This window comes from Lynx rufus, unplaced genomic scaffold, assembly GCF_022079265.1.
Source record: "Lynx rufus isolate CCGP_SWC_20201006 ecotype Redwood Valley unplaced genomic scaffold, mLynRuf1.p SCAF_28, whole genome shotgun sequence".
Lineage (NCBI taxonomy): Eukaryota > Metazoa > Chordata > Mammalia > Carnivora > Felidae > Lynx > Lynx rufus.
The window spans coordinates 8,882,909-8,903,402 of NW_025814843.1; the positions used below are offsets into that span (position 1 = coordinate 8,882,909).

Sequence of the window (20,494 nt, forward strand, 5' to 3'; positions counted from 1 at the left end):
CTGGCCCGTTGTCCAGGGAGATGACCCAGGAGTGAATATTCTTAGCATGTGTCTGGGGACTTGGGGAAGCAAGAGATAAAGTGTTCAACAGGGCCTCCAAGTGTGATTTCTTTTTTCTTTTTTTATATTTTTAATTTTTTAATGTTTATTTATTTATTTATTTTTTCAACGTTTATTTATTTTTGGGACAGAGAGAGACAGAGCATGAACGGGGGAGGGGCAGAGAGAGAGGGAGACACAGAATCAGAAACAGGCTCTGAGCCATCAGCCCAGATGCGGGGCTCGAACTCACGGACCGCGAGATCGTGACCTGGCTGAAGTCGGACGCTTAACCGACTGCGCCACCCAGGCGCCCCATTTAATGTTTATTTTTGAGAGAGAGAGAGAGCGAGCGTGAGCAGGGGAGGGGCAGAGATGGAGACACAGAATCCGAAGCAGGCTCCAGGCTCCAAGCTGTCAGCATTGGAGCCCCACATGGGGCTGGAATCCATGAGGCTGAAGATCATGACCCAAGCCAAAGTCAGATACCTAACTGACTGAGCCACCCAGATGCCCCTAAGTAGATTTTCAAAATGGGTTACTGCCCAAGATCACGTAACATTCCAAACAAATGTGTTCAGTGATACTTCCTATCCCTTCATCCCGTAAGAGTTATGTAAGAGTTCCGGGATGCCTGGGTGGCTCGGCCGGTTGGCTGAGCATCCGACTCTTGATTTTTGGCTCAGGTCATAATACCAGGGTCGTGGGATCGAGCCCCACATGGGGCTCTGTACTGACAGCGTGGAGAGCCTGCTTGGGATGCTTCCTCTCCCTCTCTCTCTGCCCCTCCCCTGCTCTCTCTCTCTCTAAAATAAAAAACAAAAAGAATTACTTTCTTTCTACTTGTATAAGAGGCATCTTAGAATCATTTCTTTATGGAATTTACCGTCAGGCTTAAATGGTTAGGAGTAAACCATCCACAGTGCACTATGCAAGGCACGTAGGTACCAAAAGCTTGAGAAACATGAAGACGGCCAACAATTTTTTTTTTGGGGGGGGGGAATGTGGTTAGATCCCAAGTGCTGGGGGAAGAGGGTGCAAAAAATATCCAGATCAGTACTTTTCACACGTTTTATGGGGCCCTTTGGCAGTATCTCAGGAGTTGGAAACAGCAGGGTTCTGAGCCTTGCTCTCCTTGAACTGATCTGCGTTGGCTTTTATCTGTTTAACATACTGGAATCTGCCTCCTAAAAATAACTTGGACAACATTATCGAGACTACATCTTGATCTCCTGTGGCATTATTTCTAAACCCTTCTCTACCCGTACTATAGGTTTTTCTCACTCTTAGGCATGTCCTTGGAAACTTGAGTATTGTTAAAACAACAACAACAACAACAACAAAACTTGAGTATTATTAAATGGCTGCATGATTAAGGAAACCCTAACATCTTCCCAGAACATGGTTCAGGATTCCAAGTCTTCTCGGGAATATCTGCTGAGTGGATAAGTATCTAAGCTTAGTTAGGACCATCTGCTCTCAAATGCAAAGATTAGTGGAAACAGCCCTTGTTAACTTTCTGGGGGTACTGAAAACAGCCGCGCTTACTCTGTGAAACTCTCCTTTGATCGCATCATATTTTATTTTGGTTTAGATATCAAAGTCTTTCTGGACTTTCAGCCAGAATTGTTAGGAATCCTGCAAATATAAAAATCGACAGCTTCTCGGGGCGCCTGGGTGGCTCAGTCGGTTAAGTGTCCGACTTCGGCTCAGGTCATGATCTCGTGGTTGGTGAGTTCAAGCCCCGCTGTGCTGACAGCTCGGAGCCTGCAGCCTGCTGCGAATTCTCGTGTCTCCCTCTCTCTCTGCCCCTCCCCTGCTCATATTCTGTCTCTCTCTGTCTCTCAAAAATAAATAAATGTTTTAAAAAATTTTTTAAAAATCGACAACTTCTAGGTCTTGCTTATGACTTACAGTGCTGGCTGGAGTTAAAATCTAAGACTAGTTATTAGATTGGGACAAAAATTACACGCACATGCATGTCTATATGTGGTATTATAGATCAAAAAGCACATTTCTCTTATATATGGTAACAGGGCTGTCGAAATGTTGGCAGCAACGTGGTTATAAATCACAGAGCCGCAGGCCCTGTGCTTGGAAGGTCTGATTCCCTAACTGAGGATGCTGACAAATACGTTTGCTCAGGGAAGAAGTTTATGCACCTTGCAAATTTCGGCGTGGCCTTCGGTACAACATACACTTTTTCTTTTGAACGCAGACTCTTAATGTAGGTCCGTGCTACCAGTGGAGGGAGGAAATCACCGGAAAAGAGCAGGGCAGAGCAGACTCTGGGGGTCTCTACTCACCAGGCTGAATTTGTCCTTCGCAGGCCCAGTGTCTGCCAGCAGCTTGGTCCTTGGGTTCATTTTCAGAATATCTCCAGTTGTGGTACCAAGGTAGAAAAAGCTATCATCGACGGCAATCTGATCAGAGAGGAGGAGGGACGTAAAGACCGGTGTTTTTTTCTCAGCGATGCCCATGGGCCCTGATCAGGGATGGGACGAACTTTCTCTGAGGCCCCATAAAGACCTCCAAAGGTGCTCACAGCTACTTCAATTTCTGCAGACTCTACGTTGGGTAAGAACAGCCTCAGGGGGGTTGGGGGGGTGGGGGGCAGAATTAGCGCCAGACTCAGAAATGGAGGAAATATGTGAGTCCAGTTAGCCTGTGCATTTCCGGGGGAAGCCTATAGTGTCTGGCGTTAGATCCACATGCGTAGATATCCCGCCAGCTCCGGTTCCGGAGATGCCTCTGTAGGGCTCCTGGGATGAAGGTTTGCTCCTCCAAAGAGAATGTGTGTTTGCTTTATCTCATATTTTCCAAAGTCTGTCTGTATAAAATGAGGACGCATTGCCTAAAGAGAAATACGTCCATGGGGAAGGGAGTCATCTGTGTGAACGCATGCGTCCACATTAAAAACATAGGAATAATTCCTCTTTATAGAAGAGACTGCATTTCAACCATGAGTGTCACTGTTGGGGACTTTCTTTCCAGTGGTGGAAGCAAGAAACAGTGGCATGGGAGTGTGCTGCGGCTTCTGAATGCCTCCTGGCCACACGGCTTCTGTCTAGGTGAGGCGGGTTTCTGGGGTCTGATGGAAGCCCCAGTCCCGGTAAAATGAGACCTTCCCGGAGCTGTGTCTGGGCAGTGAGTCTCTCCCTCACCTGTGCTTCCTCAATCAGCATCCCTTATGTCCAGATCTCACCTGCCTACCCCCAGCCCAAGGTACACACACTTACGTATGTGTGCACGTGAGCTGGCACACACACACACGCACACACGCGCACACCCCTTGGAATGTGTACCAATGGTTACAGACAGTAACACTTAAGAGTCATACTTACTGTAATACACATGACTATTCTTTTCATCTGACCGGTCTGGCACTCCGTTGGCCAGATTTTTCTATTTGGGAGATCCAGTTCCCATACTCGAATTGTCCCGCTGTGGAAGAGAACCCCAAGCAAATGGATACCCATGTAAGAGCCTCTTCATATCTTCTCTGTTTTCTGTATTCCCCCTGAAGAGGCAGCTAAGGGGGACAGAACGGGGTATTGCTGAGGGTTTGCTAGGCCCAGGGTTCTCCTTAAAATCTTCCACTCGACCCTTCCAGCCACCCTCTGAGTAGTTTTTCGGATCCCGCCGCTGTCCAAATGAGAAAAACGCAGAGCCCGAACACCAGCAGAGCAAGGATTCACACCCAACGAGCGCTCTGTCCACTGCAGTGAGAGCAAACAGAAATGCCAAAAACTAAACAAATGAAGAGCAAACCAGGGGCGCCTGGGCAGCTCGGTCGGTTCAGCGTCTGACTCCTGATTGCGGCTCAGGTCGTGATGTCGTGGTTCGTGGGTTCGAGCCCCCTCTGGGTTCATAGTGCAAGGCCTGCTTGGGATTCTCTCTCTCTCTCTGCTCTGTTCATGCTTTCTCTCTCAAAATAAATAAATAAAATAAAAAGAGAGGGCAAACCAGAGTTCCCTAAGTATGTTTCTTTTTTTTTTTTAAGTTTATTTATTAAAAAAAAATTTAGGTTTATTTATTTTTGAGAGAGAGAGAAAGAGAGAGAGAGAGCAGGGAAGGGGCAGACAGAGGGAATCCCAAGCAGGCTCCACGTGGTCAGCATAGAGCCTGACGCGGGGCTTGATCCCACGAACCATGAGATCATGACCTGAGCCAAAATCAAGAGTCAAATGTTTAACCGACTAAGCCACCCAGGCGCCCCACTAAGTATGTTTCTTTCAAGGTCTGCAGTTGTGAGGAAATATTTTCAAGAGCAAGTACTTCATTAGGGAGAATCCTGTCTTCATGAGAAAGGAGACTAAGTAACCAAAGGCCAAACGAAATCAGTACCTGACACGAGATTTGGCATATAACTGGCATTTACTCATTACACATTGAGCTAATCTGAATTTGTAACTGTAGAAACATATTGCGGTCAACATCAGAGCTGAAGCTAACGGTTGAAGGCAGGAAAGATTAATTTAAAAATAGATTGATCGGGGGGGGGGCACCTGGGTGGCTCAGTCGGTTGAGCGTCCGTCTTCGGCTCAGGTCACGATGTCATAATTCGTGAGCTTGGGTCCCTCATCGGGCTCTGTGCTGACAGCTTGGAGCCTGGAGCCTGCTTCAGATTCTGTGTCTCCCTTTCTCTCTCTGCCTCTCCCCTACTCACACTCAGTCTCTCTCTCTCTCTCTCTCAAAAATAAACAAGCATTTAAAAAAAAAAAAAAAGACGGATCAGGGAGCCTGACTGGCCGCATCAGTACAGCATGTGACTCTTGACCTCAGGGTCATTGGGCACATTGGGCGTAGAGATTACTTAAGTAAGTCAACCTTAAAAGAAAATAAAAATAAAAAAACAAAAATAGATCAAGTTCAGCTTTCCTTTTTTTTTTTTTTTTTTTTTTTTTTAGCTTCCAGAGTTAGGCACATAGTAAGTGCTTAAGAAGTATTTTGAATACTTTCTTATTTGAATACAAATCTATTTCTTGTTCCAATACATACTTTGCGTACTTTCAAAATTAAAAAAAAAAAATCAGCTTTTCCATGGCCTTCCTGGTAGATGTCACTTGGACGTCAAATTGGAATTTGCAGGATCTCTCATGAGGGATGATATAGTGGAGTATCTGAAATAGGGACCATCATGGAGGATATCATGGGTGCCATACCAGAAATCTTAACGCAGGAGTCCTTACTTGTTCTCGGCTATCACTGTCACATGCAACCACAGCAGACCTAGAATACAGATTGTCCTTAAAAAATTTGCTGGGGGTGGGGCGGGGGTGGCGCCTGGGTGGCTCAGTCGGTAAGCCTCCCACCCTTGATTTAGGCTCAGGTCATGATCTCATGGTTCGTGAGTCTGAGCCCCACTGACAGTGCAGAGCCTGCTTCGGAATCTCTCTCTTTCTCCCTCTCTCTCTGCCCCTTCCCCTCTCAGGTGTCTCTGTCTCTCTGAAAATAAATAAATAAACTTAAAAATATTTATATTTTTTTCATTTGCAGGGCAGGGAGAGAGGGAGGGGAAGGGGGAGGAGGGGGACAGGGAGAAACGGGGAGAGGGAGAAAGGTGGAGGGGAGGATGAGGGGGGAAAGAGGAGGAGGGAGGGGCAGGAGGGGCAGGGGAAGGAAGGACGAGGGGGAGGAGAAGGGGGGAAAGGGGCTTCAATTCAAGTTTCGGCTCCTGGAGTAAGCGTGTCCATGGACACCAGCAGCTGGACCCTCAGGAAACAAGGACCCCAACGAAGAAGCCCTGCGTGGTGGTGAGTTGCCTCTGAAGACAGGGGTAGGACACGGGCAGCTGCTTCAGGCTCAGGGCGCTCTCCTAGTGAGATTCGCTCCCCAGGGGCTGGTTTCCATTCGGCCAGCCAGTTTCATGGCCAGGAAGTAAACGCGTGCACACACATAATTACCCCGGAACAAAGGCGGGCTGCATACCCCAGGGTGGGGGCTGGAAATGGCTGAGACGTAGGGCAGGACCACTTCTTTGATCTGGCTGAAAAGTAGCCAGTTACGTCACAGATGGGAGCCGACAGAGGGGTTGAAAAAGATAGTTCCACCCAACAGGTACCTCGACCCCACTGCGTTCAGAGCTTTTTTTTTTTTTTTAATTGGTTGTTTATTTTTGAGAGAGAGAGACAGAGCATGAGCACGGGAGGGGCAGAGAGAGAGACACACAGAATCTGAAGCAGGCTCCAGGCTCTGAGCTGTCAGTGCAGAGCCCCACGCGGGGCTCGAACTCACGAACTGCAAGATCGTGACCTGAGCCAAAGTCGAATGCTTAACCAACTGAGCCACCAGGCGCCCGACAGCTTTTCGACCTCTGAACTGACACACCACATTAGAGAGGATGCTTTTGTGCGGACTTCACCTCAAACTCCAAGCAGGGCCCTGTTGGTGAATCTGTAAATTAACTTCTTCTGTTAGACAGATGCTGGCCTCTGGCTTGGTCCCCATTGGCTGGTGACAAGCTGTCACTGCTGGAAATGATCTCACGTGGCTAAAAATCAAACACCTGAGGGCTCCTGGCACGGTTCATTCGCAAACTCTCCTTTCAGGAGGCCTAACTCGAGAGCAGGTGCTAAGAAACGTCAACCTGTAAGCCAATCTGTGCATTCCGGCACATTCCCCTGGGAGCATGCATCGTAGGGCGTGTGTTATCAGTGACAAGTAACCGGAACCTGAAATCAATTCAGCGGGAAAGCAGACCCTTCTAGGGGGAAGCACGGAATGCTCAACTAACCAGTATTTAAAAGACTTCCAGTTCAAAGGATGTTTAAGGACTGCAGCGTCACGCAAATTTACGACGGAAGGGAATTTGCCGGGACGAATACTATGTTCCCCCCCAAACTCGAGTGGCCGTGCTTTCTGCACAAGCAAACACAGCCGTTTACGAGTTCTGAAAACGCCGACCGCAGACACATACTTTCCGGCAGTAACGAACATCTCGTCTCGGCACCTCGAGAAGATCACTGTCGTGGCATTCCCCACGTTGAGGCCGGCCGCCGGGCTGCCGCAGATGGCTTCTCTCTTGACTATGTTCCACACCACCACACTGCCAAAACGAGAGGGACCGAAAAAGTCAGGGGAAGACAGGCTCTCACGGTAAGAAACAGTTTTTTGTTTTTTTTTTTTAAATTTTATGTATTTTTATTTATTATTATTATTTTTTAGTGGTTCTAGAAAGGAAAAAAAAAAAGGTTACTTACAAAGGAACAAAAGAATTGACCCCCTTCCCCCACTAGATGTCTCCTCCATCATGCTGGGTATTAGAAGATTAGCGGGTGACACTGAAAATGTTTTGAAGGAAGAGGGTAATGAGGCTAGAAACCAGTGATCCCATCAGTGAAGTCTGATGCTAAAATAAAGACATTTCCAGGGGCGCCTGGAAGCATCCGACTGCAGCTCAGGCCATGATCTCACCGTTCATGAGTTCGAGCCCTACATCGGGCTCTGTGCTGACAACCCAAAGCCTGGAGCTTGCTTCAGGTTCTGTGTCTCCCTCTCTGTCTCTGCCCCTTCCCCGCTCCACTCTCTCTTTCTGTCAAAAATAAACATTAAAAAAACAAAAGACATTTGCAGATAGCCAAGGCATAAACGTTTACCACCCATTTGTCTCATGTAAAACAAAAGTTCCTAGGAGAAGTATTCCAGAACAGAATAATGCGATGAAGAGGACGGATGACATAAGGCACTGTTCCCAAACTTGAATGTGCATCAGAATCACTTGGAGGGCTTGTTCAGACAGAGGCTGCCGGGACTCACCCCGAGAGCTTCTGATTCAGCAGGTCTGGGGTGGGGCCTGAGGTCTCGCTTTTCTAAAAGGTCCCCAGTGATGTCGATGTTGCTGGTCTGGGGACCACACTGTGAGAAGCACCGCTTTGGATCCCAGCTCCTTCTTTCTGGGTGTAATCACACAACTTAGTCCTAAACTGAATGTGTTCAGACAATAATACTAAAAATGCTGGGGAACACCGGAATCAAAATATTAAAGAAAAAGAAGGCTAATGTTACAAACTCTGTTAACGCAAAAGTATGTCTAGCTATGCTTCCCCAATTTTCTACATGTAGAAGGTATTATCACAGGCGCTCTAAAATCAAGGTATAACCAAGATTGGTAGAAATGAGGAGGTAGGAGGTGGTGTAAGAGCCATAATTTTTTTTCTTGGTAGGAAATCGATAGATACCATCTGAAGTGGAAAACTCGAGAGAAATATCACTTAAAAAGTCAAAAAGTTATAATGATAAGTAGGTAATCTTCTCCAAAAAGACTCTTAAAACCAAGTACATCATACCTAAAAGAAATGAAAACATACATCTACATCAAATCTTGTACATGAGTCTTCATAGCAGCATTATTACCAATAGTCCAAAAGTGGGGAAGACCCAAAGCCCCACCCACTAGGAGCACCTGAGTGGTTCAGTCAGCTAGGCGTCCGACTTCAGCCCGGGTCACGATCTCACGGTTCGTGAGTTCGAGCCCCGCATCAGGCTCTGTGCTGACAGCTCGGAGTCTGGAGCCTGCTTTGCATTCTGTGGCTTCCACTCTCTCTGCCCCTCCCCCTGTCACCCTCTGTCTCTGTCCCTCTCTCAAAAATAAACATAAAAAAATAAAACAAAATAAACAAAGCCCCATCCACTGATGGATGAAGAAAATGTGAAGAAAATAATACAATGGAATATTATTTGACAATAAAGAGAGTGAAGGATCGACACATGCCACAGCATGGATGGACCTTGAAAACATTATGCTTAATAAAAAAGGCCACATATTATATTATCCCATTCATGTGAAACACGGAGAATGGGCAAATCTCTGGAGACAGAAAGTGGATCAGTGGTTGCCTGGGGCTGAGAGAGTAGTGGGGGAGCGGGAACTGGGAGTGACTGTTAGCGGGTGTAGGGTCTCTTTTTGGAGTGTTTAAAAATGCCCTAAAACTTTATGAAACTCTTGGTTTTGGTTCAGGTTGTTACCTCACAGTTTGTGAGTTCGAGCCCCTCGTTGGGCTCTATGGTGATGGTGTGGAGCCTGCTTGGGATTCTCTCTCTCAATTAACCTATGATAAAGGAAACAAGAATACACAATGGATAAAAGACAGTCTCTTCAACAAATGGTGTTGGGAAAACCGGACAGCTACGCGACACGCGAAAGAACGAAACTGGACCACCTTCTTACGCCATGCGCAAAAGTAAATTCAAAATATATTAAAGACCTAACTGTGAGGCCTGAACCATAAAACTCCTTCCTAGAAGAAAACACAGGCAATAGTCTCTTTGACAGCGACCATGGAAACGTTTTTCTAGATCTGTCTCCTCTAGCAAGGAAATAAAAGCAGAATTAAAACTACTGGGACTAAAGCACCAAAGCAAAAAGCTTTTGCGCAGTGAAACCATCAACAAAACAACAAAGCAACCTACTGAATGGAAGAAGGTATTTGCAAATGACGTATCCAGTAAGGGGTCCAAATATATAAAAAATTTATACAACTCAACACCAAAACAACAACAACAACAACAAAAACAAATTTAAAAATGGGCAGAGAATCTGAATAGACATTTTTCCAAAGAAGACATAAAGATGGCCAACAGGGGCGCCTGGGTGGCTCAGTTGATTAAGCGGCTGACTTCGGCTCAGGTCATGATCTCACGGTCCGTGAGTTCGAGCCCCGCATCGGGCTCTGTGCTGACAGCTCAGAGCCTGGAGCCTGTTTCAGATTCTGTGTGTCTCCCTCTCTCTGACCCTCCCCCGTTCATGCTCTGTCTCTCTCTGTCTCAAAAATAAATAAATGTTAAAAAAAAAAATTAAAAAAAAAAAAGATGGCCAACAAACACATGAACAATGTTCAACGTCACTCAACATCAGGAAAATGTGAATCAAAACCATAATGAGATATCACCTCACACCTGTCAGAATGGCTATAATCAAAAACATAGAAACAACAAATGTTGGCAAGGATGTGGAGAGAAAGGCACCCTCGTGCACTGTTGGTGGGAATGCAAACTGGTGTGGCCACTGTGGAAAACAGTAGGGAGGTTCTCCCAAAAAAATTAAAAATAGAACTACCCTATGATCCAGTAATTTCACTCCTGGGTATTTACCCAAAGAAAATGAAAACGCTAATTCAAAAAGATAGATATTATTACTGTAGCATTATTTATAATAGCCAAGATATGGAAGCAATCCAAGCATCCATCAACAAGTGAATGCACAAAAAAGACGTGGGATATATAAGAACATTCCTCAGCCACCAAAAAGAATGAAATCTTGTCATTTACAACAACACGGATGGAACTAGAGGGTATGATGCTAAGTGAAATAAGTCAGGGAAACACAATCACTGTATGATTTCACTCACATGTGGAAATTAAGAAACAGACGAATGTAGAAAACACACACACACACACACACACACACACACACACACAACAGACTCTTAAGTAGTGACAACAGACTGATGGTTGCCAGAGGGGAGGTGGGTGGGGAGAAGGTAGAGACAGATAGAAGTCCACCTCAAAAGTCCATCTATCTCGATGACCACTGAGTAATGCCTAGAATCGTTGAGTCATTGTTTTGTGCACCTGAAACTAATATAACCTTGTTTATTATACTTGAAAAAAATTCTTTTAAGTTTATTTATTTACTTTGAGAGAGAGAGAGAGAGAGCGCAAGGGAGTCACAGAGAGGGAGGGAGAGAGGGAGAGAATCCCAAGCAGGCTCCACGCTGTCGTCACAGAGCCCGACTCGGGGGCTCAAACTCACGAACCGTGAGATCATGACCTGAGCCGAAACCGGATTCTCAACTGAATGAGCCCCCCCAGGCGCCCCCCAGGCATCAGTGATTTTCTAAAGCTCCCCAGTGGGCTTCAGCATGCAGCTAAGGTCGAGAAGTGTTGCACTACCGTATTTTCCCCATAGGCTTTTCATATGAGACACACACATGAATGTGGACAGGCCGACAGAGAACATCGGAGGGGAGAGAGAGGATGACATAACTAGAAATATGCCCAGTGAAAAATAAGTAAACGTATTGAGTTCATTACCTTCCGTCGTCTGGGCCTCCTAGTGATACCAAGTACAAATCATTTGGTGAAAAGGCCAGTGCTTCGATTTTGCCCTTGTGAAGTGACAGCCGGGCAATCAGCTCCCTTTTCTTATAATCCCACAAAATGATATCTGCCTGGGGGCGAGAAGACACTGTCAGATCGCAGACCGGCTTCAGAAGAGTCCCAGCACAGAGCTACCTCTCTTGGTGAAAAACAATCAGTAAGAGCACTTTTCTGGAGATTAGACTGTGTCTCACAAACATTAAGGGCAAGAGGGAGGAAACCATTTAAGGGGCGCCTGGGTGGCGCAGTCGGTTAAGCGTCCGACTTCAGCCAGGTCACGATCTCGCGGTCCGTGAGTTCGAGCCCCGCGTCAGGCTCTGGGCTGATGGCTCAGAGCCTGGAGCCTGTTTCCGATTCTGTGTCTCCCTCTCTCTCTGCCCCTCCCCCGTTCATGCTCTGTCTCTCTCTGTCCCAAAAATAAATAAACGTTGAAAAAAAAAATTTAAAATTAAGCAGAGGGGGCACCTGGGTGGCTGAGTTGGTTGAGCGTCCGACTTTGGCTCAGGTCATGATCTCACTGTTCTGGGGTCGAGCCCCTCATCAGGTTCTGTGCTGACAACGTGGAGCCTGCTTGGGATTCTCTCTGTCCGCCCCTCCCCTGCTCGCACACTTGCTCTCTCTCTCTCAAAATAAATAAACATTACAAAGATATTTAAAAAAATTTATTAATTAAGCAAAGGGGCACTTGGGTGGCTCAGTTGGTTGAGCATCTGACTTCAGCTCAGGGCATGATCTCGTGGTTCATGAGTTCGAGCCCTGCATCAGGCTCTGTGCTGACAGCTGGAAGCCTGGAGCCTGCTTCGGATTCTGTTTCCCTCTCTCTCTGCCATTCCCCCACTCAAGCTCTGTCTGTCTCTCTCTCAAAATAAATAAGCATTAAAAATTTTTTTTTTAAATAAATAAATTAAGCAGGGACTTTTTGTTCCTGAGCATTATCAGTCCACTCTCTGCGGAGTCAGGTGTAGACACCAGAGTGCTTACTCTCAGCCGGAGGGAATAAAAATGAGCTCAAAGAGGAGGCCATGAGGAAGAAGAGGGGAAAACCAGGGACCATCGCAGAGCTGCCCTGAAGTTGGGGGGCGGGGTTCTAGGGAGTCACCTCCGTATCGATTTACAAGGAACTATTTTTTCAGTTCATTCACCTTGAAACCCATGAACGTGACTTGCCCGGAGGCAAGGTACAGCCCGCTCTTGGAGATGGCCACACAGGAGACGTTGTTACTGTGGCCGTGCAGGAAGTTCTGTTCCTGAGTATTTATTGCCTGGATCAGGACTGTGCAGCCCAGGGGGAAAATCAAATGTTCCTGGTCAGGATGGCATTTCAGACCAGTGGGCACGTGTCCTAGAAGAGAGAGATTAAAAATAGTAATGATTGGGGCGCCTGGGTGGCGCAGTCGGTTAAGCGTCCGACTTCAGCCAGGTCACGATCTCGCGGTCCGTGAGTTCGAGCCCCGCGTCGGGCTCTGGGCAGATGGCTCAGAGCCTGGAGCCTGTTTCCGATTCTGTGTCTCCCTCTCTCTCTGCCCCTCCCCCGTTCATGCTCTGTCTCTCTCTGTCCCAAAAATAAATAAAACGTTGAAAAAAAAATTAAAAAAAAATAGTAATGATTGAAGGAAGAAAGAAAGAAAAAACAAAGACGGTGATAATTAGGGGTGCCTGGCTGGCTCAGTGAGAACAGTGTGTGACTCTTGATCTCTCTGAATTCAAGCCCTGTGTTGGGTGTGGAGCTTACTTAAAAATAATAATAATATTAAAAAAAATAGTAATAATTAGGTGCACAAGTAGCCTATATATGTATATACATATATATACAAATGTATATATACATATATATATATATATATATTTTTTTTTTTTTTTTTTTTTTTTTTTTTTTGATACAGGGGTGCCCCGGGTGGCTCAGTCAGTTGAGAATCCGACTTCGGCTCAGGTCATGATCTCACGGTTCGTGAGTTCAAGCCCCACGTCGGGCTCTGTGCTAACAGCTCGGAGCCTGGAGCCTGCTTTGGATTCTGTGTCTCCCTCTCTCTCTCAGCCCTCCCCTGCTTGCGCTCTGTCTGTCTGCCTGTCTCTCTCTTTCAAAAATAAATAAACATTAAAAAAAAATACAACAAAATTGAATACAAATTTTGAAATAAAAAAAATCTGAGTTCAACTAAAACAAGTGGGTTGGTGGGGGGGTAGTAATATATGTAATTTTATTCCACTGACAAGGTCGGCCTAGTATACCACTTCTCAGACTTCAATGCATAAAATTGCCAGGGGATCTGGTTAAAATGCAGATTCTGATTTCAGGTCTGGAAGGGGAGCTGAGATTCTGAATTTCTTTTTTTTTTTTTTAATCTTTTTTTTTTTAAATGTTTATTTCTGAGAGAGAGAGACAGAGTGCAAGCGGGGGAGGACAGAGAGAGAGGGAGACACAGAATCTGAAGCAGGCTCCAGGCTCTGAGCTGTCAGCACAGAGCCCGATGCGGGGCTCAAACCCACAAACCACGAGATCATGACCTGAGCTGAAGTCAGACGCTGAACCCAGACGCTGAACCCACTGAGCCACCCGGGTGCTCCTTAAGGTTCTGAATTTCTGACAAGTTCTCAGGAGATGCTGGTGGAGGTCCAGGAACCTCAATCTGGAGAGCAAGGCCAATTCTTGGAATCCTGAGAAGCAGGAAATACCAACAGCCAGTCTGGGTGAGTGGGAAGCACAGTACGAACGTGAATTCACTGTCCCCACTGCCCCCAAGGTAAAGATAATTTGGTTCCGAGTCACCACCAGGCCCTCGCTCTAAGGAAGCCCAGACCTCTCACAGTGAGACCCCATCCTCCAGCTCTGTGGCAAGAACCATCACCCCAATTATAAACCTTTGCAATATGCTTTATTGTAAAAGAGAGGTCCTCCCTTATCACTCAATTTTGGCCAGAATTTGGGGGGCTAGGCTTGATACTATTTTACAGTACAAACCGTAAAGTCAACTTGATTAGTTAAAAATCATTTTTGGTGGCATCGTATTAAATGTGTAGATTAAGGAAAAATAATTTTTATAATAATACATTCAATCTCCTTTCTAAAAACAGGATATGTTTTTCTACGAAATCTCCTTTTAGGGCTTCCATTTTCGATTTTTCTCCATAAAGATCTCACACATTTCTTAGTACATTTATTCTAGGGTATTTTAAAACCATTCTATGGCTATCTCCTACTCCATCAAAAGAGTCATAAATATTTATTAATATCATGTTCTCATCTTTTAATGAATTCATCTTTTACATTTAACTCCCTCTAGAATTTATTTTGGTACAGAATGTGATTCCAGTAGCTAAATAGATCACAGATTTTTCTTTCTTTCTTTTTTTTTTCTTTTGCTCAAATTGTCAAATGTATTTATTGACTAAATGATTTCTTTCGCTTTACTTGAGATTGTTCCTTTTTCCTGTCGTAAGTTCTCCAAAGCCTAAGGTTTCTGTCTTTGGGAGTGATCTGTCTGATGAGGTTTTGGGGTGATGGTGGGGTTCGGAGCTGACAGCCAAGAAAGAATTCTTAAAGACGTCTTTGGGGCAAAAAAGATGATTTTGTTAAAGCACGGGGACAGGACCTGTGGCAGGAAGACCTGCACTGGGGCTGTGAAGAATGACTGGTTACATACCATGGTGTTGGGGGAGGTAAAGTCAAGAGGACGTTTCTTAAAGGGATTTCCACATGCGAAAAAGACTCTCAGGGTACTGGAGGCCTAGCTATTGTCAGGCCAAGGTTGGTTTTCACTCTAGCAAAACACTATCCTTAAGACAGTAGGGAGTTCCTGGACATTAGGCTATTGATAAGATTGCCCCCTTTTTTTTCCCCTAATTTTTAAAAAACATTTATTTATTTTTGAGAGACAGAGCAAGACAGAGCAGAGTGGGCGATGCATAGAGAGGTGGGGGGGTACACAGAATCCAAAGCAGGCTGCAGGCTCTGAGCTGTCAGCACAGAGCCCAAGGCGGGGCTTGAACTCACTGACCGAGAGATCATGACCTGAGCTGAAGTTGGATGCTTAACTGACTGAGCCACCCAGGTGCCCCTAGATTGCCCTTTTCTTGCAGTTGTACTAAGATATTTGTAAACCGATGGTGACTCTATCAGCTTAACCATTTGTTGTCTGTCTTCTCCTTTGTTCTTGGGCAGCCAGGAATGTCACACATCCTACCTGCGGGGGACACACATCCCACCTGCGGGGAGGGGGGTGGGGCATGGGTATGCTAGTTTGTGCTTTGCCCTCAGCTTGTCCTATGCTCCCTCTTCATGTTCATATATACATTTTTCAATTGCAGTTACCTAATAAGCAATCATTTGACTATCTATATGGAAAAAGCAAAATCACATCCTACCTCACACCATCCACAAACAATACATTTCAGGTAGATCAAGGACCTGTGACAAACAAGACTTCATGTGTACACAAGTTGTAGGAGATGACTTCTTAAACATGCCACAAAGAGAGCAAATCCTAACAGAGAAGGCCACCGTAGTCATCCAGTTATGTTAAGAACCTAAGACTTCTGATGACAAATGACAAAATGAAAAGAAAAACCCAAACCAGGAGAAGATGTTTGCAATGTACGTAATAGATAAGGATTATATCCAGAACATACAAAGAGCTACCACAAACAAATAAGAAAGCACAAACTGCTCCAATGGAAAAATGAGCAAAGGCTATGAACAGGCAATGTAGGAGGGAGGCAATTAAAAAAAAAACAACCAATAAACATGTGAAACTATAACCATCAAAGTAATGCGAATTGCATTCCAAATGAGACACTGTTTCATTTCCATCATAACAGCTAAAATTAAAAAGGCCGATAATAGCAAGCGTTAGCGGTGATGTGAACAAAAGGAAACGCTCATACAACTGCATTGTGGGAAGGTACTTCGGTGGAATAGCTTTGGAAAACAACACAGCCATGTTCAGAATGGTTGAGCACGCACACACCCTAGGACCCAGGTGTTCCACTCTTTGGTACGTGACCTAGAGAAATACTTGCAATTGTGTCTACAGGCCACTACAAAGGTGTTCACTGCAGCCTTGTAGTAGCAGAAAGTTGCAAATAAATTAAAAGACCATCTACGGGGAATAGATAACTAATGTTGGTGTATTTACACAAGGGAGTAGCGGAGTTAAATTAATCAACATGAGAAGATTGCATAAATGCTGGGTGGAAAAAAAAGCAGGCTTCAGAATGTGTGCAGGATGAAACCATTTCTATAAAATATAAAAACTTGCACATTTACAGTATAAATTATTTATAGATAGCATATTTAATATTTTACACACACCGTAAGCTTTGAAAGCATGGCTGGGAAGGGTTCACATTAACTTCAGGGTAGTGGTTGTCTCTACAGAGGGAGAAAGGATAGGATAGTGTGACAGAAGAGAGGACTTAAAATGTGTATTTTTTTCTCAAAAATATTAACTCAAGGGGCGCCCGGGTGGCTCAGTCAGTTGAGCTTGACTCTTGATTTTGTCTCAGGTCACGATCTCACGGTTTGTTGGATTGAGCCCCACATCAGGCTCTGTGCTAATAGCACAGAGCCTGCTTGGGATTCTGCCTCTGTCTCTCTGTCTCTCAAAATAAAGAAAAGACAAACTCAAAAAAATTAACTCAAATAAGAAACAGTATCAAAACTTGCTAATCCTGTGTGCAATACTTGGTATTTATTATGGCATTCTAAATTTCTGTTGCACTATTTTGTGATAAAAATAAAAGAGCCCTATAGTAACCCCTGCACAGGAGCACCTGAGTGGCTCCGTTGGTTAAGCTTCGGACTTCGGCTCAGGTCATGATCTCACAGTTCATGGGTTCGAGCCCTGAGTCAGGCTCTCTGCTAACAGCTCAGTGCCTGGAGCCCACTTTGGAGTCTGTTTCTCCCTCTCTCTCTGTCCCTCCCCCACTCAAACTCTGTGCTAAGGGAAAATGTACATGGCATAGTGCTAAGTGGAGTTAAGTAGGAAAAAAAAGTCTAAAATTATACAGTATGAGCCCCCGTTCATTTAAAAAAGGTTTAGGGGTGGGGCGCCTGGGTGGCGCAGTCGGTTAAGCGTCCGACTTCAGCCAGGTCACGATCTCGCGGTCCGTGAGTTCGAGCCCCGCGTCGGGCTCTGGGCTGATGGCTCAGAGCCTGGAGCCTGTTTCCGATTCTGTGTCTCCCTCTCTCTCTGCCCCTCCCCCGTTCATGCTCTGTCTCTCTCTGTCCCAAAAATAAATAAACGTTGAAAAAAAAAAATAAAAAAAAAAATAAAAAAAAAAATAAAAAAGGTTTAGGGGTGCCTGGGTGACTCAGTCAGTTAAACACTGACTTCAGCTCAGGTCATGATCTTGTGGTTTGTGAGTTCGAGCCCTGTGTTGGGCTGGGAGCCTAGAGACTGTTTTGGATTCTGTGTCTCCCTCTCTCTCTCTCTCTTCCCCTCTCCCCCTGCATCACTCTCAAAAATAAATAAACATTAAAAATTGTTTTTAAAAAGGGGCACCTGGGTGGCTCAGTTGGCTAAGCATCCCACTTCAGGTCAGGTCATGATCTTGCCATTCGGGAGTTCGAGCCCTGCGTTGGGCTCTGTGCTGACAGCTCAGAGCCTGGAGCCTGCTTCCGATTCTCTGTCTACCTTTCTCTCTGTGCCCCTCCCTCGCTGGTGCTCTGGCTCTCAAAAATGAATAAATGTAAAAGAATAAAAAATGAAAATGAAAAAAATTTTTTAAAAAGTTTATATGTAAATATATATTTGAAAGGATCACACCAAACCTTTAACAGCACTATCTTTGCAAAATGTAACATTGGCTGATTTTTCCTTGGGCTTCACTGTATTTTTCCAGTTTCCTAAACTCTTCTTCTTAAATGTGGCTATGGATTTATCCCTGTATTCTCAGAACACAGCATACTATTTGGCATATAGTGGTTCTAGAAAAATGTGTATTTGACTACAGGAAAGAATATAATATAAATTGTCACAAAACCAGCAAAGTAAAAATAATTCCATTAATTTGGGCCATTTTAAAAGGCCAAGATAACTAGTAATGGCCATGGAAGGCACTGGAATATAGTATACCATCTATTTACTCTTTTTTTATAACTTTTTTTTTTAATGTTTAAAGTTTATTTTAGCTAAAGAGAGAGACAGAAGGAGAGAGAGAGAATCCCAAGCAGACCCAGGACCGGCATTGCAGAGCTAGGTACGGCGGCTCGAACTCACGAATCCGGAAATAAATCATGAGGTGAGCCAATGTAGGAGGCTTAACTGAGCCACCAGGTGGCTCATATATTTACTCTTAGAGCTCCCCATATATTTACTCTTAGAGCTCCACAAAACATCATGAATTCAGTTGCAGAGCGCTGTGTTCGAGGTTCTGCACTGACCCCCTGCACTCACCAGCGGTCACTCACTTCCTTTACCAATGACCTTGCCACCAGCTCTAAAGATGGCCGATATCTCAGATGTACGAAGAAGTGCCCACTATCTGTAAGAGACTGTTAAACTAACACGAAGAGTCCAGCTCTAGGTTCCAGAATGTTCCTAAAGCTTTAGCCATTGACAGTTCTGGTCTGCAATATTACAATTTTAAAACTTTCGGGCAGCACAACACACTTTAAAAAAAAAGTTTGCTTTTTCTAAATGTAACGCGCTTGTTTCCTTCCTTCACACACAAAAACAAAGAGCATTACCCCCCTTCATGTTCAAACTATCAGGCAGTCATAAATAAGGTGTGAGCAGAACCGCCAGGCCTCCAGGACAGAAGCATCTCCCCTCCTCCACAGCCTCCCCTGACACCCTCAGTGTTAGGGTCCTTCTCCGGGTTAGAGGACAAGATCATCCCCTAAAACGGATGCTCACTGCCACGTTCGGTCCCCAGCTCATTCTCATGGGCACATCAGCTGGGGTTCTGGTAGTTGTGCCCAGGGGCCGAACAGGACTCAGCCATCCCGCGGTTACCCAGGGGCAGGCAGCTGCGGGGGCTCGCGGGGTCACAGGGCCAGGGCAGAGCTGACCAGGGGGAGATGGGTTACGACCACCCTCACTCATGCTTCGGTCCCGTGAGCAGGCACTTGTCCCTCTTAGGTGCTGTGAAACCATCCCGGTCTTTGAGGTCTGGGGCGAGGATGTGATTCCCCAGGGCCTTGGGGGCGGGAGAGAATTTGGCCCTTGCCAGGGTCCCGCTGCCTTCCAGGTGCCACCCGGTGTCCCACGGTCCCTGTTTGCGCTACTCGTCCCCAGGGCTTGCAACCCCCCGCCCAGACACGTTCGAGGCCTCACCATTGAAGCCGATCGCGGCCTCAAGCTCCAGCTCGGCCACCTCGGCCACCTCGGCCTTGGGAGGAATTTGGTTCTCCATCCCCTGGACACCAGGCGCTCTCTCTCTCTGCCTCGGGCCGCGCAGCGTCTCCTGGTAGGTATGGTAACGGACGCGCGCATGCGCGCCGGGCCCAGGCCCGCGCACGCTCCCGGCTGCTGAGCCCCGAGCTCCCGCTGCGGAAGCAGAGAGGGCTCCTTTTCCTTCCAATTTCCCTGAAAATTTAGGGGCACTGGCTGCACGTTTCCCCCTACGGACTCTTTTCGTAACCGCATAACCAATCACCGAGTGTCATTTAGGGAAGGGTGCTATAAGACAATCTATAATTGCCATTCTTTGGGTCCTTTGTTTGAAGCAGGATTAACAATTTTTTTTTAAGTTTTATTGAGGTATAACTTTACGTATAAAATTCACTCTGAGGTTTAGTAAATGTACACAGCTGTGCAACTATGCCCACAGTCCAGTTTTTGTGTGTTTTTTGTTTGAAGCGGGTTGCAACGTCGGGTAACTGCCGGAGGGCTTGAGATGCTTCCACCTTCCCGGGAAAATGCTTCGATTTTTGTCCAAAAGTTTTATTTTAATTGCGCCGGGCTGTTCGCGCCGACCTAAGGGTTGCTGGGGGGGTGGCTTCCCTACCTTGGAGGCCGCAGCGCACACGCACCGGGGGAAACGGCAGGTTCCGGTCGCGCCCGGGCCGAACCGCGGGGTGTGAGCCGCGCGGGCCGCCGTAGTCAGCTGCCGCGAGCAGGAAGTGTCCGAAGGCGGGCGGAGACAGCGCGATGGCCCCGGACCCCTGGTGAGCCCGGGGTGAGGGCGGCCGCGCGGAGGGGTTCGCGAGGGAGGCCGGGATTCCGGGGAGCCGGCGGTCGCCAGGCTCTGGGGCCGGGGAACGTTCGGGAAGAGGGGAGGGGCAGCGGGGCCCCTTCCCCTGCCGAGGGAGACCCTGCCGTGTCCCGCCACCCTCAGTGTTCGCAGGGGCGGCCCCGGACGGGGTCGGAGGGGGGGGGAACCCCGGGGAGCTGCGGGCTTGTGCCGAACCCCG

At 46.4% G+C, this 20,494-nt stretch overlaps 2 protein-coding genes across 2 annotated transcripts in view; one reads left to right on the forward strand and one right to left on the reverse strand.

The window, feature by feature from the left end:
• The window catches only part of CFAP52 (cilia and flagella associated protein 52), a 44,392-nt gene extending 24,898 nt beyond the window's left edge, over positions 1-19,494 (reverse strand). The window contains exons 1-6 of the mRNA XM_047090127.1: positions 19,416-19,494; positions 12,282-12,481; positions 11,074-11,210; positions 6,959-7,087; positions 3,384-3,483; positions 2,346-2,462 (exon numbers count right to left, since the gene is read on the reverse strand). Coding sequence (XP_046946083.1) covers positions 2,346-2,462; positions 3,384-3,483; positions 6,959-7,087; positions 11,074-11,210; positions 12,282-12,481; positions 19,416-19,494 — 762 coding nt within the window. The remainder of the gene's footprint in view (positions 1-2,345; positions 2,463-3,383; positions 3,484-6,958; positions 7,088-11,073; positions 11,211-12,281; positions 12,482-19,415) is intronic.
• Positions 19,495-20,162: 668 nt separating this feature from the next.
• STX8 (syntaxin 8) overlaps positions 20,163-20,494 on the forward strand; it is a 252,080-nt gene continuing 251,748 nt past the window's right edge. Inside the window, exon 1 of the mRNA XM_047089964.1 lies at positions 20,163-20,248. Within this exon, the coding sequence (XP_046945920.1) occupies positions 20,232-20,248 (17 nt within the window). The 5' untranslated portion in view covers positions 20,163-20,231. The remainder of the gene's footprint in view (positions 20,249-20,494) is intronic.